The sequence below is a fragment of the Rhinolophus ferrumequinum genome, chromosome 16 (assembly GCF_004115265.2).
Source record: "Rhinolophus ferrumequinum isolate MPI-CBG mRhiFer1 chromosome 16, mRhiFer1_v1.p, whole genome shotgun sequence".
Taxonomy (NCBI): domain Eukaryota; kingdom Metazoa; phylum Chordata; class Mammalia; order Chiroptera; family Rhinolophidae; genus Rhinolophus; species Rhinolophus ferrumequinum.
In genome coordinates this window covers 50753212-50778540 of record NC_046299.1, presented here as the reverse complement: position 1 = coordinate 50778540, position 25329 = coordinate 50753212, and the positions used below count along the sequence as shown (strand labels likewise).

The following is a 25329-nucleotide window of genomic DNA, read 5'->3' as shown; positions in this document are numbered from 1 at the left end:
ACATGGTAGCTGACAGATGTATTATAAACTAAGAACAAGCAAATTCTGGCACTGGCTTGGGGTGGGGAGAAATACCTCCCAATCTCGACAGTGACAGTTACGCCTAGGGCAGCAGAGGTCTCAAGAACTAAATAGGAACTGTAGGCAGGAAAGAAGGATGCTGAGAGGTTTATGCAGGGTGCCAAAGATTCTTTGCTGCTCCTTTCCTGAGGGAGAGTTGGCCTGACATTAAGTGGGGGAAAGAAGGCTGATTAGTATTAACTGTATTTAAATTTATATTTCTTTTTAGAGGAGATAATACATTCATATGATGAAAAAAATCAGATGGTACAGAATGAAATGTGTGTATGTAGTGAAAAATAAGTCTCCTAGATCTCTCTTCCCGGTGCCCATTCCCAGAAGTAGACATTATGTATAATTCTGGAGAAATAGTTACATTATACACTGTACTGCACCTTGCTCTTTTACTTAACAATGTATCTTGGCCCTGGATTCCAATCAGTACATGTAAATTTGATTCTTTTTGAAAATAGCTGCAGAGTATTCCATTGGATATACTGTAATATATCTAACTAGTCAGTAATCGATCAACCAAACTTTTGCTCTTATTGTCAATACTATAGTTAATATCTTTATACGTACATAGGTCTTTAGCTACATGGGATTATATCTGTAGGCTAAATTCCTATAAATAGAATTATTAAGTCAAATGGTATATGCATTTGAATCTAAAAGATAATGCCCACTTTCCTGTAGTATAATTCTCTAATGGTGAAAGAATATGTCTGTTTTCTTACTGAAGGAATTATCAAATTATCTTTTGTTCTCTGCCAATCTGACAGATAAAATAGTATCTCATTATAGTTTTAATTTGTATCTCTAATTCTGAATGGGATTGAATTTCATTTCATATATTTAAAATCCATTTTCTTTTTATGTGAACTATTCATGTTCTTTGCTTGTTTTGTCCTTACTGTTTTCCTTATTAATGTACATATTAAGGAAATTAAGTCTTTGTGTATGTGTGAACTGCAAATGTTTTTGCCAGTTTGTCACCTGTGTTTTGATTTTGAGTTTTTTATATAGAAATTTCATTTTGTGTAGTTATTTTTAAGAATTTCTTAAATGATTTGTAGATTCTGTGCTGTGATTAGAAAGGCCTTCCCCATTCCTGAATTATTTTTTAAATAATCTTTCATAATTTGTTGTCTTCTAAGTTTACATGATTTACTCTGTCACCTTTAAATATTTTACGTGTGAAATTTATTTTCTGTAAAGAATAAGTTAGGAAACTTATTTTTTTCTAAATGGTTTTTCCATGTTGCACCAAAATCATTTGCTGAAATTGTTGTATATATTAATTTCCTATAGGTGTTTTGGTTTATTTCAGGGCCTTCAATATCTTAAATTAGGAACATTCTAAAGTTCCAACTACTCTGTCATTTTTCAGTCAATATCTCAGTGGTATCTCTAAAGTGAATACTGCCTTTCTGTAACTCTTCTCTGTATTACCTGAAAATTCATTTGGGTTTACTATCAGGAAAAGGGAAAGAAATGCCCTAGGGAACACCTATAAGCCATTTACATCTCTTTTTATTTTTCCCCCTTTCTTCCGCCTCCCCCCCATACTCCGGTTCAAGCCCACGGCAGCACACAGCAGCCCACGGGAGCTCATGGCAGCTCACCGCAGCCCAATTCCAGGGAGAGCTGTTTTTCACAATCTTAGCTGTAGAGGGCGCAGCTACTGGCCCTTGTGGGAATCGAACCTGTGACCTTGGCATTAGGAGCACAGCGCCCCAACCACCTGAGCCACCAGGCTGAACCTACATCTCATTTTAAATTAGTTAAGTCAGCTTTATTTTCATAAGCTAAAACCAAAGGAGAAGACTGATTTGAGGAAAAGAGCAGATGAAGTAAAGAGAAAGGGGGCAGTCTCTGGAAAACCAAAAGAACCTAATTATGATTCTCTTGCAACAATGAGCTAGCTCAGTGGTGGTATGTACAGAAATCTGAATTATGTTTAGCTGATGCTAGGATATGTACATTGAGCACATGAGTAAACATGGCTCAATAGGAAATATGATGGAAAAAAGAGAAGTTCAGAATCACTTGACACAATAATAACTAGACCTAACCACACCCTCATAGCCTAAAATGGAATTCTCACTCACTTTCAGATGTGCTGCTGTGATGATCAATTCTTGAACTTTTAAAGGCTTAAAGGAATAGTTTAAGAGGTTAATGTTTCAAAAAGGTAGCATGGAACAGAGAAGAGGGACTAGATTTAGAATCAGATAAAGTTTTAGTTTTAGCTTTACCTCAGACATCTTTTCACTACTCTGATTCTCACCTATCCTGTAAAGGGGGTAAATAATACCTATGTCACAGGACTATTGTCAGGATACAGTAAGAATAGGTCTAAATAAGCATTATTAATTATAAAGTCTGTGCTGAATATAAGGTTTTTATATAAATTGTATACACCTTTTTCGAACAGGATTTATGTATGTGAGGTTCACACCTCAACTGCTTGTATAAAAAGTTTCAGTGTTTCCATGAGTTACTGGTGAAATTTACAAAGGATAAAATCAAATTATGTAGAGAAAACAACTCATTTTAAAATCTTTACTCTCAGGAAGAGGCAAATGACATGTACAGGAAGAAAATACACAGGGAAGTCTGGAATGTGGAAGCAATAGGAATTTATATCAACTGAGCACATGAACTTTGATACCTGAGAAGTAATAGAAAATACATAGTAGCAGAAAGTGACGTAATCTAATTATAGGTAATATTGTTAGTATTCTTTAGAAAAAATAGATATTAATACTTAAGTAGAGGAGTAAAAAGCATAAAAGACATAATACTCACATATCTGTGTGGTCGAATGCTAAGTATTCCTCTATTATTCCTTCAGAGATTACACAATCTTCCTCTTCCATAGAACCCAAGCTAGGGGATTTGGCAATGGAAGATGCTTTATGAACATAAGAAGAGAAATGTAACTTCTTTCCCCTAATACCAAATCTGGGAGAGAAAAAAAAAAGCAAATATGTACAATGTAAACAGTTCTCACAGCAACTCAGTCACACAAGTTTCAGCTCAAAGTGCCTCGCCCTGGTGACCCCTTCCTGGACTACTCTAAGCTTCAGTGCCTTTCTTTCTCAGAACAGGGAGTGTAAATACTAGCCACAGACCTACTCTCCTTAGGTGTATTATGCAGTATCGAATTCTTCTTGCTATCTTTTCAGATGCAACAGCTATGGCTAAAAATTTTAAAAAATAAAAATCTAAGAATATTTACATTCATAATTGCATCTTTAAAGGTACCTCAGGAGGTTATATGCTTATTTCAATCCATCATTGTTCCAAATGCAGGCTCCTTAAAGACAAAGATCTTCTCTTTTATATTTAAATTTCTCTTCCAACCCAGGTATTCAGTGAATATGGGATGACTCACTCATATCAGTTGGTTTACTTTGGACAAAGTCAGTCCAATCTGAGCAATACAATTTCTTAAAATGGCTCTTAGTTTAACTAAGTATCACATATAACCAATGTATGCTTTGTGTTATTCTTTATACTTTTTTTGTACCGTATATATATTTTTTTTAATGGGGAAGAAAAAATAAACCTATGGCACTTTTCAGCAAGGCTAGTGGGAAAAGCTTACTGGAAGACATTTTGGAAATATGTATTAGAAGCCTTAAAATAATATACTTGTTTATTCAGGAGTTCCATTTGTAGGGATTTCCTTCAAGGATATTCCCGCAAGATTTAGCTACAAAAATACATTACTGTCACAGAATTGTTTATAATTGCCAAAAATTAAAACTAGCCTAACTGTTTCAAAATACAGGATTGGGAATTGGTTGTTTAATTAATGGTATATTAATGCAATGGAATAGTATGAGGTCATTAAATGAATGTGGGAGAAAAATGGAAGATGCCCACAATAAAATGGTAAATATAAAAAGAATACAAAATATGTAATTAAAAAAAAATTATATACATATGTGGCAGAGAATGCTAGATGCCCCCCAATAGCCATTCTCTCCTTCCTAGTATATCACATCAGTTTAATTCAGGAGAGCAATACACCCACCTCAAAAACTACATTTCCCACTACCGTGCAGCCAGATGTATTCAATAAGATAGCAGAATTGTTATGTGGGACTCTGGGAAGTCTGTTTAAAGAGAACTTCCTTGGCTATAAGGGGTGCCCTTTTACCCTTCTGCCTGTCCTCCTTTTCACTACCTGGAAAGTGAATGTCATGTTTGGAACTCTGTCAGCCATCGTGGACTGTGAAAAAAGCTTCAGGAAAAACATCGTCAGCTAGTGTGGTGTAACAGAAAGATGAAAGGAGCCTAGGACCCAGAAAATACTATGCCACCATTATACTGTCTTTAGATACCTTTTCTCCAGACTTCTTTTAAAATAGAAATAAACTTCTCTGTTATGTAAGCCATTAAATAAATGGTTTCATAGGAAGTGATTGGGAAGGTATGATGAAGCCAGACTGTTAAGTACTTTGTGTATTAACTTGGGCTAATTCATAGCATTGAAAAGTAATTAAATTTTTTAAGATGGAATGACGAGATCCTTGCTTTAGAAGATCACTGTGGTGGTGATGAAGAGGATAATAAGGTTAAGAGGCTAGAGCAAAAACCGAAGAAAGAGCTGGTAAGCTGATGAGAGCCTGGACCTTGTGTGGCAGGAGGTATGGGGATGGAGAGATGGTAAGACAGGAGAGAAACAGTTCAGAGTACCAACACATCTAAACCAGCTGGCATTATTGTTTATAAAAGTCTCTAAATTTGAGACTTAACGTTTTTTTTAAGTCTTTGTTCTGAAATTCTAAAACAGTGATTCCCAAATTGTAGTCAATAAGTTTATGATAGTCCATGACAAAATTTTTATTGATCTACACCAAAATGAGCCAAGTAAGGACAAATGCCCAGTAAGATTGCCAAATATCCTTTCTTGAAAAGAACTGTCCTTATTTTGAGATTATGTACTTCATGCTCTTTTGTGTTAATACGTCTTTTCTTTTATAAAATACTGGTGTTAGTAGTTTTTTTAAACCGAAACATGACAAAATTAAAAGCTGTCAAACACTGCATATTCAGCATTCCATATGTTACTGTGCTATGGCATCATTCCATTTGTATTGTTAGCCAGTCATTTCTGTTGTCGGTGGTAACTAATGGAATTATTTGCTTTGGGAAAAAAAAAAAAAGGCTTTTCTAACAAAGTATAGGTCTTTCTCTTAGTTAAAAAAACTTCAGTTAGATGAGAGGGGAAATGTTCCAGTTTCCCTAATGCTGCAGCAAAAAAACAGTATTCTACATCAAAAAACTGTCTTTGCAAATGTTACTTCTAACAAAGGAATCTTACATTATCAGACTGCAGAGATTACTGTGTCTGAAAAATAACCTTTAACTTCTAAAGTGTTTATAATTCTTTTACTTACTGAAAGAATAACAGTGGTCTTACCTAATAATGTATTGCCCTGGTAGTAATACTTAAGTTGAAATCTGTTTTTTTTGAGAGGAAAAAAATCATTGGCACTTTATTCTTCCCCCAGATCCATGGAGGATAAAATGACTTTGCTAGGTTTCTTATTTAAACAGAGTTTAATCTGGAGTCAGCTCATCCGGGTGGAGACCATAGGAGGTGAAATTTTGCAGCCTTCAAGGAGATGTCGCTGCAAGGTCCTCCTGGGTGGTTGGGAGGAACACGTGGCCAAGAGCTCACCTTCCGGACTAGGAGCTGAAAAGTACAGTTAACCACTCTCAGCCCCGTTTCAGACCCACTTTATCTCCCAGTGTACCCAGAAATGACTGGAATAGAAGAAATTTACATGGAGATGTGATCTCATGATGCCCAAAGGAAGAAAACATAATGTAGTACTGTGCAATAGAAAGGAGATACAAATGTGGATGGTCCTACTAGAAGAACTGAAAGAGACTCTCTCCATGGCTTTTGAGAGCTTCAGAAAAAAAATCTGATTTGTATTTAGCTTGACTGGCTCTTGCATTTAGGATAGTGGCTTAAAAAAAAAAAGAAAATGAAAGGAAAAACTGTAACGTGTAATGAGTAACATGAGGAGGTGTGCTTAGGACAAACAGCAGCCATACCATATCACTTTAATGATTTTTTTAAATTGTGGTAAAAAATATGATATTATGTATAAAACCCGGTCTTATAGTAAAATAAGACCGGGACTTATATTAATTTTTGCTTCAAAAGACTCATTAGAGCAGATTGTCTGGCTAGGTCTTATTTTTGGGGAAACATGGTAAATTTACCATTTTAACCACTTTAAAGTGTACAGTTTCAGTAGTGTTAAGTTATTCACATTATTGTGCAACAGATCTCTACAACTTTTTCATTTTGCAAAACTGACATACCCATTAAACACTAATTACGCCGCCCTCTTCCCCGCCCCCTCTCTTGGCAACTACCCTACTTTTATTTCCATGATCTTGACTACTTTGGATATAGCAGACCCTCCTTATTCATGGTCTCACTTTCCATGGTGTCAGTTACCCAGGTCAACCATGGTCCAACAATATTAAATGGAAAATTCCAAAAATAAACAATGCATAAGTTTTAAATTGCACGCGGTTCTGAGTAACATGATGAACTCTCTCAGCCTCCTGCTCCGTCCCTCCCGGGACCTGAATCATCCCCTTGGCCAGCTTACCCATGCTGTGTACGCTACCCCCCCAGTTAGTTACTTAGTAGTCTTCTCTATCGTCAGATCAACTGTTGTGATATTGTAGTGCTTGTGTTCAAGTAATCCTTACGTTACTTAATAATAGCCCCAAAGAGCAAAAGTAGTGATACTGCCAATTCAGATATGCCAAAGAGAAGCTGTAAAATGTTTGTTATGTATCATCAGAAGGTCAGTCGTAGCCTAACACTATGTCACAATGCCTATGTCATTCACCTCATTTCATCTCATCATGTAGCATTTTATCTCATGTCATCACAAGGATGATGACAGTACAGTAAGACGTTGCATGAGAGACCACATTCACATAACTTTTATTACGTATATTGTTAGAATTGTTTTATTTTATTATTAGTTACTGTTGTTAATCTCTTACTATGCCTAATTTAGAAATTAAACTTTATCATAGGTGTCTATGTATAGGAAAAAACAGTATATATAGAGTTTGGTACTTTTGGTGGTTTCAGGCATCCACTAGTCTTGGGATGTATCCCCTGCAGATGTGGGGCGGGCTACTGCATTTAATATGAGTGAAATCACATTACATTTGTTCTTTTGTGACAGGCTTATTTTCCTTAGAATAATCTCTTTGAGATTCATTCATATTGTAGCATGTGACAGGATTTCCTTCTTTTTTTAAGGCTGCATAATAATTAATTGTATGTATATACCAAATTTTCTTTACCCATTCATCTATTGGTGAACATTTGGGTGTCTTCCACCTCTTGGCTATTGTGAATAATGCTGCAATAAACATGAGTGTGCAAATATCTCTTTGAGATCCTGCTTTCAATTTTATAGATATAGATACAGATATATAGATATATCCAGGAGTGGGACTGCTGGATCATATGGTAATTCTATTTTTAACTTTTTAAGGAACTTCCATCCTGTTTTCCATAATGGCTTCACCATTTTACATTCCCAACAATAGTGCAAAAGTTTCCAATTTCTCTGTACTTTCCCAACACTTATTATTTTCTGTTCTTTTGATAGTGGATATCCTGATTGGTGTGAAGTGATGTGGTTTTGATTTTCATTCTTCTTATGATTAGATATGTTGAGCATCTTTTCATAGTTTGTTGGCCATTTGTATATCTTTGGAGAATTGTCTATTCTAGTCTTTTGTCCATTTTTTAATTGGGTTATTTGTTTTTTTATTGTTGAGTTGTAGAAGTTCCTAATATATTCTGGATATTAACCCCTTATCAGATACGTGATTTACAAATATTCTCCCTTTTCACTCTTGATTATTTCTTCAGCTGCACAGATGTTTTTAAGTTTGATATAGTCCCATTTGTCTGTTTTTCCTTTTGTTACCTACATTTTTGGTGTTATATCCAATAAATCATTGCCAAATCCAGTATCCTGAAGCTTTCCCCCTATGTTTTATTCTAGGAGTTTTATAGTTTTAGGTCTTTTTAGGTATTTAATTCATTTTCAGTTAATTTCTATATATGGTGTAAGGTAAGGGTCCAACTTCATTCTTTTGCATGTGATACCTAGTTTTCCCAACACTATTTGTTGAAGAGACTGTCCTTTCCCCCATGGTGTAGTCTTGGCACCCTTGTTGAAAATCATTTAGCCATATATGCAATGATTTATTTCTGGACTCTATTCTTTTAATGATTTTTTAAAGGTTATAATTCTGCATATAGTCATACACTTTAGCAACAATATAGATATTATAGTTAATCTTTTTCAAGTGGAAATGTCCTCAAACTCATCTTTTCAGGGTCCTTTTTTTGGCCTGTGTTTTCTCCTTATGCTGCCACCACCTTCTATTGTTTACGATTCCTGGAATTCCATTTTGACATAGACACTAATATTTGTTTTAATTGATAACATTGGTTTGAAACCAAAATAACAATTTATACATTAATTCATTTTCATGTAGTTTGTTATCATATAAATATGATCTGTTTTAATTTAGTAAAAAAAAAAAGGAAAAGAGTTGAATGCTAACCATGTTCTAGGCACTGTGCTAGGTGTTCGAGATAAAAAGAAGATACTGTATTTTGTGTTCATTATACCACTTGCCTCTGGCCCAAGAACACCTCAAGAATAGAAACTGGACCAAATACCTTGCTTAGTACATTTGAGATCTGAAAGAAAGCCAGTGTAGGAGGATTAGTGAATGAGACAGATCAAGATAGAAATGTACTCTGGGGCCAGCTTATGATATATTAGGTTGGTGCAAAAGTAATTGCAGTTTAAAAGGTTAAAAATAAATGCAATAACCGCAATTACCTTTGCACCAACCTAATTTTAGATTTTTATCTTAAATTCAATGGGAAGCTACTGAATATTTTTAAATGGGAGACAGAAAGGATCAACCTTGAATTTTAAAGGGAAAATATGATGTAATGTGGAGGGCAAGAATGGATATAGTTTGAAATGTTATTTTTGTAGAAAGTCTCAGTATTTAATAAACCTCATATGTTATGGCAACCTAGTTTGTTAAACTGAAAAAATAAAAATGAATTCATGACACATTTTCCCACGCTTCTTACTACAAAAAGTGGCAAGATAGCATCAGCACCACCAACTTATGTACCCTCAGTCCCAAATTTGGTTGTCAAATACAATTAGCCTCTAAAAGGAATTAGATCTCCTTGAATTTCAGCTGATTCTTGAAGAAAAAATTAGGAAGGGCCAGGAACATCCTACTGTATCTTGGAAGCAAGAATACAGTCAAAACAAAGGAACTAGCTTGATATGGCCAAGTTGTAACAATTGAAGCATCAATAATAATCATGGTTAATTAAAACATGTAAAGACTTTGAAATGCTATGAGTTCATAATGGTACTCAAGAGAGAAAATATCAAGTACGGACAAAGTAGTAGTTACATGAAAGTAAATATCATGGATTATGTTTAATTTGTTACTGCTTTCCATAAGTAGTGGTATGCTGATATAGCTGGGTAATTTGTTTAATCTAAGTATATATCTGGGTATAAAGTATAGATAGGTATTTGTTTTACTTTATGGTCTGGTCAAATCACTACAAGTAAAAAAAAAAAAGTCATCAAAAGCAAGTATTACCACAACTCTTAGATGGTATCAAATAAGTAAAACTATAGTCTTAGGAAAAAATATAGGAATAAGTAAAAAAATCAATAAAAATATCATATTTTATAATAGATTTAAATAAAGGTAAGCATAGGTTTCGAAATAATTCTATTTGTGAATATTTTGTTGCTATTTAAAGAGTTTGAGTTGTTCAAAAGAATTACCCATTTTAACTACTATACTACCCCTTTTAAGCTAAAAAACTAAGAGTTTAACTTCTGTAGAGAAATTAAGATGTAATTAATATTACATGTTTAAACAAAATCACTTTTTAAAACTTTAGAAAAAAAATTTTAAGTCTGTTTCTTAGACCCTAGATTTCTTTAAACCAGTCTACGTACACATTTATTCCAAGAGGGAAGCGCCTGTGTGTGAGTGTGTGTGTGTGTGTGTGTGTGTGTGTGTGTGTGTAAATAACAAAAACATCCTTAAACCCAAGGTAATATCTTACTTTCTGAACAAAAAATTTTATAACAAAATTGAATATGCAAAAAGACTATGGTCAGTCTTAAAGAATTTGCTGTGTTTTATTAAATACCAATAAGTAGGAAAAAATATTTTAATCCCTTTGTATAACTGGTAGACTATAATACTTGGGCATTCGGAAACATAAATACTTACATGGTAGACTCTCTTTCTTGAGACAGTGTTGCCTCAGGTGAAGCTGAAATACCAGAAGGTGATCTAGGATACAGTTCATAACCTTCACTTGGAGTGATTATCTGCTTACCCAGAATCCTTCAGAGTGAACATAAAAAAGGTTATTAAGCAACTTCACTGGGCACACATGCAAAAATGTAGATATTTTTGGAACAAATTTGATGGCTCTACACAGAAGTCCAATACACACATAATCTGATATTGACTAAGAATGGTTCTTAACACAAGAGTTTTTTCTCTATCATGTGAGGACACAATAAGAAGGTGGCCATCTGCAAGCCAGGAAGAGATCCCTCACCAGAACCTGACTACTGGCACTCTGATATCAGACTGTGAGAAATAAATTTCTGTTGTTTAAGAAAAAAACCAAAGAAAGATTTTTAGGAGAAAATGTGAATACAGAAATATAGAGCCTTATCACAGTTATATCTCTCTTCCATAGAATAGACATGGAAAAGAGAAAGCTATAGTCTCTACCCCTCCTCCCCCCAAAAAAAAAATCCAAGGAAGTTGAGCAAACATTTGTAATTTGCCCTCCATCTTCTATAATAATCTTCATTAAATCTGCCAAAATGGGTGAAAGCCAGGCCAAATTAGTGACAACCATGAATTATATTCCTAAGAACATGAAGCTTTATAAATTTTAAGTATGTGTAGTTTAAGTGCATTAATACAATTTCTATTGAAGAGAAGATTCCTAATAACTTATGTCTGCTTTCAACTATACACAAGAATTTACCTGTAAATAAGAGTGTAAACAAATATATTTTCTGACCCTCTTGTTCAAAAGAAAGACTCTGGACAGCCATAATACACAGATCTCTGCTGCTAGTATAGAAATTATTTTACTGGATTAGGATGACATGTTGGTAGTTATGAAAACTCCGAGAAACTTCCATCAACTTGAGTTTACTCTCAACTGAGGCTTTATACTGTATGGCCTTATTTCCATTCATCAAAACCATGCCTGTAAATATTCAGAATACAAGCTTTTCTGGAAATCTGCTTTTCAAATTTTAATATTAGCCATGAATACAGGTTAACTCTAGGGCTTCAATACCTGAGGTGAGGAAAACTACATGTCCACTGTTGGCACTCTTCTTGTAGACTCTTGGTATGTACACTCAACTTCTGCTCATACAAGAGCTCGTCAATGGCTGTGAACATTGCCTGGACTTTTTCAGTGGCATTTTGATCAAGTTCCTAGAAAAAAAATAACACCCCAAAATATTTAGGTGAACTTCAGTATCTGTTAAAAATCATAAAGGTTGAAAGCAATAAGATTTTGTTTTGTTTTCAATATTTGGTCCATTTGAAATACTGTTGAATTTCCATGAAAGAAAGGTTAAGTTAGTGTTTTCATATCTTAGAACATTCAGATGTGCTCCCTATTTCTATTTAAAGAAAATTTATAGAAATATTACTTTTCTAAAGTAACATTTTCTTCATAATAAAAATACTGTATTGCAATCATTTTGAAAAATCCAGAAAAGTATAAAGAAAAAATAAAAACTACCAGTAATTCTACCATTCTAAGATAATGATTGCTAATTTTAGTATAGTTTCTTGGTGTCATGCCAGTATTTTTTAGAGCTTAAGGTAGACAATCAGTCATGCGCGCGTGTGTGTGTGTGTGTGTGTGTGTGTGTGTGTATTACTTTGTAGCCTGCATTTTTTTCACTTTACAATTTAGGTTATATCTTTGTCCTGTGTAATCTATCTTTTAGCAGCAGCCAAAGGGATGGCTGGAAAGTGTGACTTTGACATGTGATCATGTTATCTGATGCTCTTCTTGCTCTCTACTTCACCCGTTTATGCACCCTTTTACATTCCAGTGTAAGAAATGTTATACTTTCTTTTAAAAGTACAAGATGAAAAATACACATTTTCACTCTAAGAATGAAAGTCAGCTTCTACACAATAAAAAGGGCTTGCTAGGCAGATATGAAGGTTAACTGTAAAAACAATACAAATGTATATTTTTAAATTTCTTATGTTTTTAAGCTCCTGGGGGTGCGTGTGTGTGTGATGAGAATTTCATAGTGTCAGTGAACTTTGTTATTCTTTACTATTAAATATTTATCTACTTAAATTCTACTTATGTCAGCTTTCTTTTGCTAGTATTTGCCTTATAACTTTTCACATCCCTTAATTTTCAACATTTGGGTGTCTTTCCATTTTTGACATTTCTTTAAATAGCATGTAGTTGGATTTTTAAAATCCAATTTCAGAGTCTATCTGTTATTTTGTAAATTTTATCCACTTATAATTATTGTAATATGCAACATTTGGACTTATTTCTACCATTTATTTTGTGTTTTCTACTTGACCTTGTTTTTCTTGTTTTTTTATCCTGTTTTCCTTCTGCTACACTGAATTTTCCTTATTCCCCCTATCAATTGGAAGTTATTCATTAAGTTTATAGTCTTTTAGTAGTTATACTTAAAATTTTAACATCCATACTCCCTTATTTTTCTAACAAAGTCTGAAGATTGTCAGTATTTCAGTCCTCCACTGAAACAAAGCAAGAACTTTGATCATTTTGTAATATATATATATATATATATATATATATATATATATATCAAATCATTATATTGTACACCTAAAACTAATACAATGTTATATGTAAATTATCTTTCAATTTTAAAAAAGAAAAATAGAAAAGGAGAACAAAGATATAAGACACACTGTGAGGATAGAATCCATAGAACCTGATGACTTATTCTATAAGAGAGGTGGTTGTGAAAATGAAATCCAAGCCTTCTATTCTGGGTGATAGAAAGGAAGATACTAGTAATAATAGTGAACATTCATCAAATAAAATATTCTTAACAGAGAAGATTTCAAAGGTCCTTATACTAACTAACCTATCTCTGTCATATCTTCTTTCATTTAACTTTGTATTTTGACCTAATTTTAGACTTAGTATCATATCATATCAATTGTTAAAGCAAGAGATAAACACTTAGGGCTTCTCAGGAAACATTCTTACCAGTGTTTTTCAAGCTTTAGGACCATGTGGATCATGAAATCAATTTAAAATGTTATGAAATAATACCAAAAAAAGTGAAATAGAATAAAGCAGAACAGAATGTAAAACATCACAGTGATCACTCACATAAAGGTTATTACTTTGTGGAATTTTGTCTTTTGTTTTACGTACACACACTGGGTCGCATTGTCAACTACATGTCTTAATGTGAGTTGCAGTTTAAAAAGTTTGAAAGCCACTGACCAGGACAATGCCCAACAAGCCATCTTTCTAGTCTAAACCCTCCCTTCTCCAGTTTACAGAATTAAATTTTTATTCAATAAATGAAAAACACAGTAACAAAAAGTATTCTTCACAAGTGAAGCTTAAATAATCTGTATTTAGGGGCGGCCAGATGGCTCAGTTGGTTAGAGTGGGAGCTCAAGCTCTGAGCAACAAGGTTGCCAGTTCGATTCCCAGATGGGCCAGTGAGCTGCGCCCTCCACAACTAGACTGAAGACAATGACCTGCCACTGAGCTGCTGGAGGGGCGGCCGGATGGCTCAGATGTTTAGAGTGCGTGCTCTCAACAACAAGGTTGCCGGTTCGACTCCCGCATGGGATGGTGGGCTGTGCCCCCTGCAATCAGATTGAAAACAGCAACTGGACTTGGAGCTGAGCTGCACCCTCCGCAACTAAGATTGAAAGGACAACAGCTTGACTTGGAGCTGATGGGTCCTGGGAAAAAACACACTGTTCCCCAATAAAGTCCTGGAAATACACACTGTCCCCCAATAAAGTCCTGTTCCCTTTCCCCAGTAAAATCTTAAAAAAAAAAATCTGTATTTAGGGGCGGCCAGTTGGCTCATTTTCGCCAGTTCGATTCCCATATGGGTCAGTGAACTGCACCCTCCACAACTAGATTGAAAACAATGACTTGACTTGAAGCTGAGCTGCGCCCTCCACAACTAGACTGAAAAACTACTTGACTTGAAGTTGATGGGTCCTGGAAAAACACTGTTCCCCAATATTCTCCAATAAAAGATTTAAAAAAAAAAAATCTGTATTTAGTTATTTATAATGGGATGAGAGGACTCTCATTTTATATTCCGAAATCAGGTGTCATAAATATAATATTTTATGTATTGAATTTGAATAAATTTTTATTGCAACACAGTCACATCCATTTATTTTTGCATCGTCTATTGCTGCCTTCTCATTACAGTGACAGAGTTGCGGGTCCTGACAGAGCCTAAAACATTTATTGTCTTTACAGAGAAAGAACACCCACCTCTAATCTAAAAGATAAATAACTCCTACTAATTAACATGAAAGTAATAAAAAAATCAAAGAATAAATGAGAACTAAATATAAACAGGCAATTCACAGACTACAAATATGTGCAACATCACGTATGAATTCTCCAAACATAATGCTGAGCAAAAAAAAACAGATACAAAGATTATAAACTGTATGATTCCACTTACACGAAGGGCAAGGAAAAGCAAAACTGGTGATAGAAGTCAGAATAGCCTATTTTGAAAACTCAGTGTCTGGCAAAGATGAAAAACTTTGATAATTCACTGTTCTGGTCAAGAGTGTAGGAGAACAGGCCCTTTCATATGAGTATGTTGCTGGTGAGACTGCAGATTGGAATAACTTCTACAGAGGTCAATTTGGCAACAGCTTTCAAAATTACAGAAGCAGATGCCTTTTGAACAGCAGTTCCACCTGTAGAAGTTTATCCTCAATATATTCACATTTATGTAAAACACTGTATGTACAGGGTATATAAATGCAGCATTTTTTGGTAATAGCAATGGCTGTGCAGCCATTAAAGAACAAAGAATTTTTTAAATATAGAATTCTTCAAAATATATTGTTAAGTGAAAAAATAAATGGCACTGAACAGTGTATAATGACAAACTATGTAAAAATAAAAATAATTAAAATGTACAGAGTTAGCAAAGGAATCAATTAAATGTGTCAATAAAGAATTCCTGTCTAGTTCCTTATTTTAATTGAAATAACTTTATTGTTTTTGTCATTTAAACTGATATTTACTATTCAGTTGGCAAATAGTCATTATCGAGTCTTAAGGGTTTCTTTCTCCCATCTTATTGAGAATTTTTATAAGGAATGGTTTTTGAATTTTATCAGATACTTTTTCAGCAGTGATTGGTTTGATCATATTTTTTCCTTTGAATCACTGATGTTATTAAACAGGATCAAATATATGGTGATGGAAGGAGAACTGACTCTGGGTGGTGAACACACAATGTGATATATAGATGATGTATTACAGAATTGTACACCTGAAACCTATGTAACCATTGTCACTCCAATAAACTTTAATTAAAAAAAAAAAAAAAACATACCAATACATTTGCAGATACTGACCCATCTTTGTATTCCTAGAATAAATCTTACTTGATTATGTAAAAAGAAAATCAACCCAAAGCATATAAAACTAAAATAGAACAGAATTTTGTTAGCTATTTTTATCACTGTTGGCTATAAAGTTTTAAATAATAGATATAATTAGAATAAAAAAAGGAATGTCTTCCTTCATATCATTATATATTAACTTTGAATTTTAAAATACTGTTTCAAAAGAAATTAAACCTAAGAATATAACCTCCAGAATGATTATAAATAATAAATATATTTAGCAAAGTAGTAGGCCATTACATTGGGACAAGAAACTATATCCCTATAGACCAGTGATAGTTCAAAACACTAAGATATTATAGTTCAAAAGTAAGTAAAATGTAGAATTAAATTCCAAATTCAATTTTAATATCACTTGTAACTTACAACAGGAGATTTACTCAAAGGAAATAATTAAGACTAAAGGAAGCTCTAAATAAAATAACTATATTTCTGGCTAGAATACTAAGTTCAGTTAAGATGACAAATGATTGAAATGTGTATACCAAGTACTTAGCACAGTGCCTGGCATCTACTATTCAATAAATGTTAGTTCTCTCTACACCTTCCCTAATTTAATATAAAGTTATAATGCAATACCAATTAAATCCCTGATGAATACTTCATAAAATTTGATAGAAATAAAAATAAAATTTATCTGGAAGAGTAAAGAGGATGCAAATACTTAATATTATGTGTTGTTTAATGAACACTAGATTTTCCCTAAAGATTTAAAAAATATCATGAAGACTATATGACATTTAGTCAAATATAGAAAAATGAGTCAAACGAAATATTCAACAGCATAAGAACAATTCATATATTATAAAAAAGCTCTGGTGAGTTAAAAACTAAAACATGCAAAATTCTATTAAAAAGGTATGAAGAACATATTATAATATTTTTCTAAAGATAAAATCCTGACTAGTAAAGAAATGAGGGTCAATAGTGAGAAGGTTATATTTGAATATTTTTGAAAAATCTGTTACACAATAAATTCCAAAGGAAAGCAAGAGAATAGGAAACATTTGTGTTACATTCATGACTTATAAAGAGATTATGACATAGTAGAGAAAGTGCCTAGCACAGTGTCTGGCATCTACTAATTCTAATATAGAGACAATTGATGGAAATACATAATCAGTACACTCAAACCTCACAATAAATGATCCCATTCATTCATTCATTCATTCCCTTTGGATAAAATTTAAATTCTTTACCATGGCCTACAGTGGCTAATGTGATCTAGAACTGCCTACCTCTCCAATCTCATTTGTGCTTTTCTCCCCCTGTACACTATTCTCCCATCACCCTGCCCTTTTTTTAGTTCCAATAACATATCAAACACTTTCCCTTGGAAATGTAAAGCTCTTTTCCTCCTTAGGGCTTTTGCATCTGCTGCTGCTTACCTGTCTGGAAAACTCTTTTCCTTACTTTTCAAGTGGTTAACATTTGAATCTTCAAGTCTCAGGTCTACTCAACCTGATGACTCTACCTAAAGTGAATCCTCCTTAGAATGTCCGATGTCAGCACCCTTAAAGCTCTTATCATCTTTTGTAGTTTTATTTGTTTTTGTCAATCTCCCTTATTAAACTGTTGAATCACATAAGTCTCACCCCCATATTCCCAAGCAGTGTCTGAAAACAAATGTGCACAAATATTTGTTGAATGAATGAAGAAAAACTGAAAATCTAAGTATCAGATAATAAGAGAAAGATCAATTATGATACATTAAAACAAGAAATGTTATGTAACTACATATAACTATTCAAACTGACAGGTATGAAAGTAGTAAAAGAAAATGTCTATATGACATAACAGTGAATGAAAATCAGACCACAAAATAGGATGCACATACATTGTAATGGAAGTATATATACATCCAAATTTAAATACGGAAAATAATTCATGGCGACAATAATTGGTTTTAATAATTGGCAGACTTTTTGTAAAGAAAGCAGGTTGCTTGGGGCCGGCTGGGTGGCTCAGGCGGTAGGAGCTCCGTGCTCCTAACTCCAAAGGCTGCCGGTTCGATTCCCACAAGGGCCAGTGCGCTCTCAACCACAAGGCTGCCAGTTCAACTCCCACAAGGATGGTGGGCTGCGCCCCCTGCAACTAGCAATGGCAACTGGACCTGGAGCTGAGCTGCTCCCTCCACAACTAAGACTGAAAGGACAACTTGAAGCTGACCGGCACCCTCCACAACTAAGACTGAAAGGACAAACGACTTGGAAAAAAGTCCTGGAAGTACACACTGTTCCCCAATAAAGTCCTGTTCCCCTTCCCCAATAACATCTTTAAAAAATTAAAAAGAAAAAAAAAAGAAAGCAGGTTGCTAACGACAATATTGTATAAAGTCAGTGTTGTGGAAAAGTGCTTACAAAATAATATTAAGTGGAAAAATGGAGCATAATATTCTATGTACACTATGATTACAGCTAGGCCAAATTAAATATAGATTGAAAGAGGATACAGAAATAAAAATTCCTATTGCATCAAGGTGATAGACATGCATAAAATTTGTCTTAAAATTTTCTTTTAAGTTATTGGGTTTTTTTTAATCAATTTTATTGGGGAACATTGGGGTACAGTGTGTTTCTCCAGGGCCCATCAGCTCCAAGTCACTGTCCTTCAATCTAGTTGCGGATGGCGCAGCTTACTGGCCCATGTGGGAATTGAACCAGCAACCTTGTTGAGAGCTTGCGCTCTAACCAACTGACCCATCCGGCCGCCCCAAGTTGTTGGTTTTTAAAAAATATTTTATAATGGGAGATAGCCATAAATAAATAAATGAAGGAATCAATTTACCTGTCTCAACACCCAATTAATAACAACTGAATAAGATTTCAGGTAAATATCTTTAGTCCTTTCTTCTAACATATATAAGCAAAAATATACATAAAATAAAATTAGAACCACACTATACATATTCTTTTTAACCTGCCTTTTTTTCCATTTAACAATAGATCACATTTTTAGGGTACATTTTCCCAGTGTAAATGGCTTAATAACAGACTTTCAAATATATATATATATTTTTAACAACAGGACTTTATTGGGGAACAGTGTGTACTTCCAGGACTTTTTTTTCCAAGTCAAGTTGTTGTCCTTTCAGTCTTAGTTGTGGAGGGCGCAGCTCAGCTCCAGGTACAGTTGCCGTTGCTAGTTGCAGGGGGCGCAGCCCACCATCCCTTGTAGGAGTCGAACCAGCAACCTTGTGGTTGAGAGAATGCACTCTAACCACCTGAGCCATCCAGGAGCTCAGTGGCAGCTCAGCTCAAGGTGCCATGTGCAATCTTAGTTGCAGGGGGCACTGCCCACCATCCCTTGCAGGACTCGAGGAATCGAACTGGCAACCTTGTGGTTGAGAGCCCACTGGCCCATGTGGGAATCGAACTGGCAGCCTTCAGAGTTAGAAGCATGGAGCTCTAACCGCCTGAGCCACCGGGCCGGCCCCTCAAAAATATTTTAAACAAGGTCACATGAGTGTTACATTGGTGGAGAGACACATCAGTGGACGGAACACAGCAAAAGGAGTACAGCCAGGGCCCAGATCCATACTCATCTGCAATTGTTTAAGTCAAACATTAAGTGAGCATCTCTAAAAATTAACTACTATAAGACAAAGCAAACACAGAGAGGGTGAAGACTGATGCTTCTTTGTAACTATAAAGTGTGGTAAATTCAAGTAGTAAAATGTAAAGAAACAATGCAGGAGAGTGAAGGCATGAAAAATACTGACAAAACAGACAAATCCAAACTCCCAGAATGTCTCCCAAGTGCTCCATCAGACCAGTAACATACAACTCACACCATATCCCCAGGAGAAGTCCGAGCTGCCTTCAGTAGAGATCCCTGTAAAACTTGGAAAAGCAGACCTTGAGTTCCCAGTGTCAGCTGATGTAAAAGGTGATTCTTGTGTGATGTCAGATTCACTAAATGCACAATGTAGAAGGAGAGAAAACAGAAAGAGTCTTATATTTCCTCAAGTTTCTGCATTAGCTACTCAGCAATTTAGTAGATGATAAGCATGTGCACAAATATATCCACAGAAGCAAAAATAAAAAATCCACAGATGCTTGAAATTTGAGCCTCATGGAAAAGTCCTACCTTATTTCTATAGAACTGATGGCAGTCATTGTACATAATTCTAGTCACAGTTTATAATGAATACTTTAACATTCTACCTATAACATATACCCTTGACAACTAAAGACATTTCAAAAATATTAGCAATATCTGAACTTGTATGGCACTTGCACAGTTTACCAAGAACTTTTGCAAATATTAATCCCATTTTATCCTCACAACCTGGTGATGCAGAACTCAATTAACCTCATTTTCAAGACACAGAATCTGAGGTTTAGTTGTAGGTTTTGAAACTAAGTTTTATGACTATAATTTTTCCTGTGACAAACACATTGCTTCTCAGAACCCTCTTTGAAGTTATAGTCTCCTATGTTCTATTTCTTAAAATAATACATGCAGCTAATATTTACTCAGTATTACCATATGCCAAGCATTGTGCCAAATTTTGCATACTTTATCTCATTTATATTCACAACACTCTTTAAGAGAGACTATCATCAGGTAAGTAACTTGCCCAATTTTACTCAGTTAATAAATGGCAGAACCAGGATTAAAAATTAGATCTGTTGGACTCCTCTTGAGTCTATGCTTTTAATTGCTTTATAATACTACTTTGCAAAGGTTATGAAAATAAATACGATGTGTTTCCATTAGCTGTTCCAGAATGAAATTGAATGGTACTGAAAACGTGATAAAAATTTGTTTTCTTTCATTACTACAAGGCCTGATACCACTCCTAAACCAAAAAAACAAAACTTTCGCCATTATCAATTATAATAAGCAAACAAGTACACTTTGTGTTATTACCTTTGGGAACTTGTATCTTTTTCATGGCTGCCATTGGTAGAAGACAGTTCATCCAGCTGCTCTGGAAGGGGATGATGATTAAGAGCATATTTTGTTATTCCTTTCCTGTGAAAGATAAAAAGAAAGGTACATTTCCTGTAAACAAAACATAGATACTTTTCAGAAACTTGATCTAGAAGTTAGTCCCCTACTTCTTGCTGCTCTGGGACTACACTGTCAAGTACACTAGCTACTAGCAATTAAAATGTGATTAATCAGAAATGAGATGCACGGATGCACTTTAAGTATAAAACACAGGATTTTGAACTCTTAGTACAAGAATATACAGGATCTCATTAATTATTTTACCTTGATTATATTGTAAAGTGAAAATGTTTTAGATATGTTGAATTAAAATATTCTTAAAATTTCCCTGCAAAATGAAAATAAAGTATAACCACACACCTATTAGAACAGCTAAAATAAAATATGGTGATAACACAAAGTGCAGGCAAGGATATGGAGAAACTGGATGTCTCATATATTGCTCGTGGGAATGTAAAATAGTACAGCTACTCTGGAATAATTTCATTTTTTTATAGAACTAAACACATGCATTTACCATATGACCTAGCCATTGCACTCTTGGGCATTGACCCCAGAGAACTTATGTTCACACAAAAATCCATATACAAATGTTCACAGCAGATTTATTTATAATTTTAAAAAACCTAGAAACAACTGAAATGTCCTTTGATGGGTGAATGGTTAAAGTCTGGTATACCCACACAATGGAATATGATCCAGCAATTGAAAGGGAGTGAACTACTGATATATGCAACTATTTGGATGGATTTCAACGATACCACGCTTAGTGAAAAAAGCCAATCTCAAAAGGTTATCCACTATATGATTCCATTTATATAACATCCACAAATGACAAAACTATAGAGATAGAGAAAAGATCATTGGTTGTCAGGAGATGGAAAAAGATATGAATAGAAAACGGTATACAAGAACATTCCTTGGTGGCGATGAAACAGCTCTCTATCTTCATTGTACTGGTGTTTCCACAAATCTGTAAATGTGATCAAATTGCTCAGAACTATGTACTCACATACAAAAAAGAGTGGATATAAAAACTGGTGAAAACTGAATAAGGTCTATAGTTTCCAGTATTGTACCAATGTCGGTTTCCTGACTTTGAAATAATACTACAGTTACATAAGATGTCTTCATTGGGGGAAGCTGGGTGAAGGGTTCATGGGACTCAATGTATATTTTCGTAACTTCCTGTCAATCTATATTTCAAAATAAAAAGGTAAAAAGATTAATTTCACCAGTTTCTCCTATTTTTTTCAAATAACACATATATTTTTAAATTTTATTGGGGAACAGTGTGACACTTGGAGTGTCAGCTCCAAGTCATTGTCCTTCAATCTAGTTGTGGAGGGCGCAGCTCAGCTCCAAGTTCAGTCGCCTGTTTTCAATATTAGTTGCAGGGGGCGCTGCTCACCATCCCATGAGGGAACCTGCAACCTTGTTGTTGAGAGCTCGTGCTCTAACCAACTGAGCCATCCAGCCACCCCGTTTCTACTTTTTTTTTTTAAATGTGACTACCTGAAATTCTTAAATTATAGATGTGGCTTATATTTCTATTGGACAACGCTGCTATAGAAAGTTCAGTATGTGCATGAGAATAAACTATGGGATCAATTATTATATGTTCTAGTCCTGATCATCTACAGTAGACTTTCCTTCCCCACAAAATCCTGTACTGAAATAAATTTAGAAAGCATGATAGGTTAAACAAAGTTATACAGGTTTCTTTAGAAGAGGTCTTCCCGGGGCCTTTAATATGCAAATGTATATTATAAATCTCTAATACTCTATTTCACAGGAGAGGAAACTGAGGCACAGGGAGATTAAGTAACCTGCTTAAGGTCATATGGCTGGTAAGTGATGGAGCCAGGAGTCAAATCTTAAGTAGTCTGGCTCTGAGGCTTCGCAGAGCAAATGAATAGTTTGAAATTTCAGTGAATCATTTTTGTATACAAATATAAAGCTAGGGGCCCAGTCAGTAGAGCTTGTACTTTAAATTATTTCTCAAACCGTGGGGATGGACTTGTATAGAGCTATCTGTACTTCTCTCATTTAATGATCCTACAACCAAAAACTTGTCTATGAGGAAGTGTTAGGATGAAAAATGTGGATTACAGATACGAAACAGAAACTTAAGACATTTTCAGTTTGTCAGAGAAACTGGATTACGAAGTGACAATTAGATAGTACCGAAGAAATATTAAATTTGATAACAGCATTGTGGTTACTTAGAAAATGTGTATAATTTTTAAAGATGCATACTGAAGTATATAAGGGTAAAATGATAGTGTCTGCAGTTTTGCTTCCTTATTTTACAGATGAGGAACAGTGAGGCTGAAAAAAAAAGATAGATAAAGTAAATATATTAAAATTTTGGTAACTGTTGAATGTGGGTGATTCATTATATTACTATATATTTATGTTTAAAGTTTATCATTAAAAAATGTTAAGCTGTGTGTTGAAAATCACTCTTTTTCCACTTTCAACATCTATAATTTGAAAGTGTAAGGGAGAAAACTAAAGCTACTGCTTCAAAGCAAATTACCATTATAACACTTAAAAATTGCTTTTAATTTACAGTCTTTTAGATATAATCTTTGTTATCTTCATTATTCCCATCATCCTGACTCCCCTAGAGAATCATCTTTGGGAGAGTTCTCTTTAGGAGTATCAAATTAACAATAGAGAACAAGTAACATAACTATGTTAGGTCAATAATTCTGACCTATCAACAATTTTTTCCATAAAAGATGATTTTTTTTTTTACTATCAGAGTGATCAGAATTTATTATAAAAGATTTCTAGCTAAGCCCTGTTTGCTTTATTAGGAAATAACTTTCTTCTTCCTAGTTCCTAAAAAGCTTATCTGAATTGCTACTGTGTAGATATACTATTACTTAGTAGATAAGCTTCTGAAAGGCAAGATCAGACTGAACTTTGTATGGCTATTGTACCAAGGTGGGAAGGGACAAGGATATTACCATTTTCTGAGGACCAACTACGTGTCAAGCTCTGTGCCATCACTTTACATATGCTTGTAGATAAGGTCTTATTCCTATACTATAGAATTTGAAGGATCGAAGTTAGTAATTAGCCTAGAAATCACACAGCTAGGAAAAAACCCTAGCCAGATGTAACTGAAAAATAACAAGCTTTGTAATTACCATGTATAGTTAATATTTATTAATATATGGTTGCTAAAATTACATAGCTCAGTAGAGAAAATAAGGGGTGGGTGGGATTTGGTGTTTAAAAAGCCCAACCTCAAAAACCTATTGGTTACATAAATCTTAAGATGTGTCTCTTTTCTGGTATTTTTTCTTTTGAAAAACTGAAGATAATCAGACCCATCTTACTGAGTTGTTACAAGAATCAATATGTCAAATTCTTTTTGAAAGTGTAAAGCATTATTAAATGTGTAACATTATCATTACTTGTTAAATTACAACACTTCACTAGGGATAGGAGGTGTGTCTTTTAGCCAGAAATATTTGCTCTGTTAGGTCTCAAAACAAAACTGATCCTTAAGGATTCTGATGCTTAACTGCAGAGGTGGAGGCAGTACGTATGTGTAATGGTTATGACCACAGGCTTCAGAATCAGAATGACACCAGGTTTGTACTTCAGCTCCACTTTCTGGCTATGTAATCTTTGGCATGCTACAGTCTTTCAATTTGGGCTCTTTATCTGCGGTATATGCAAAATACTAGTCCGCATCTGCTATCCTTGTTGATAGGTTTAAGTGAGCTAATACATGTAAGCAGTTTTGCATGGTGCCTGGCACCAGATATATTCAACTTTATTGTAGCACTCAGTCAGCTATTAATAACTTTTTGAGTCGTCAGTGGCCATTGACAGTGGGGCATGAAGCACTGCAAAAACTACAGATGCCTTAGGAGACCCAGTCCCCGAGTTCGGGAAGTGCAGCTCAGGAGGACCAAGTCCTGGTATAGCACAGATGACAACACCCTCAGCTGAGGTGTAGGTGGAAGGGACAGCGTCCAGCAAGGCTGGGAGGAGAGAATTCCGAAGAAAATTTTCTTTCTCCCTTCCTGGGAAAAGAAAGGAGCAAGGGACTGGTCACGGAGAGTCCCAGAGCGCCCGCACCCCACCTCGGCCTCCCCTGGCCGCGGCTGGGATGGTTGAGCAGTCCACTCACAGCTCCAAGCTCTGTGGCACCGCCTTCCGAGTGTATCTGGAAATCATCCTCCTCTTCCTCCTGAATCGCGGCCGGAGCGGGCACGCCAGGGTGGGGGCCTCCAGGCCTGGCCCTCCCGCTGGCTCCTGCCCGGCCCCCTCCCACCACCTTCCAGCTCCGTCTCGCCCTGTCACCTAGACTCCCGACCGCCACTTCCCTAGACTTGCCACTTTTCCAGTCTTCCGCCCTCCCTGCTTCCCCGCGGGGGCGGAAGTGACGAAGGCATCCAGGCACCAGCCTAAAGATCCCGCCGACGCGCAGCAGTGACGACGCCGGGG

The 25329-nt window shown here is 35.1% G+C and overlaps 1 protein-coding gene across 6 annotated transcripts in view; it reads right to left on the bottom strand.

Moving 5' to 3' along the window:
- FAM149B1 (family with sequence similarity 149 member B1) overlaps nucleotides 1-25234 on the bottom strand; it is a 46027-nt gene extending 20793 nt beyond the window's left edge. For 2 of the 6 annotated variants that reach the window (XM_033130818.1, XM_033130820.1), the window contains exons 1-6: nucleotides 25013-25229; nucleotides 20773-20877; nucleotides 19688-19811; nucleotides 11534-11676; nucleotides 10435-10551; nucleotides 2872-3027 (exon numbers count right to left, since the gene is read on the bottom strand). In XM_033130818.1, the coding sequence (XP_032986709.1) occupies nucleotides 2872-3027; nucleotides 10435-10551; nucleotides 11534-11676; nucleotides 19688-19811; nucleotides 20773-20877; nucleotides 25013-25059 (692 nt within the window). In that variant the 5' untranslated portion in view covers nucleotides 25060-25229. Of the gene's footprint in view, nucleotides 1-2871; nucleotides 3028-10434; nucleotides 10552-11533; nucleotides 11677-19687; nucleotides 19812-20772; nucleotides 20878-25012 lie in introns of all 6 variants that reach the window. The other 4 variants (XM_033130822.1, XM_033130821.1, XM_033130817.1 and 1 more) reach the window with 4 other exon arrangements.
- Between the last annotated feature and the right edge of the window lie 95 nt (nucleotides 25235-25329).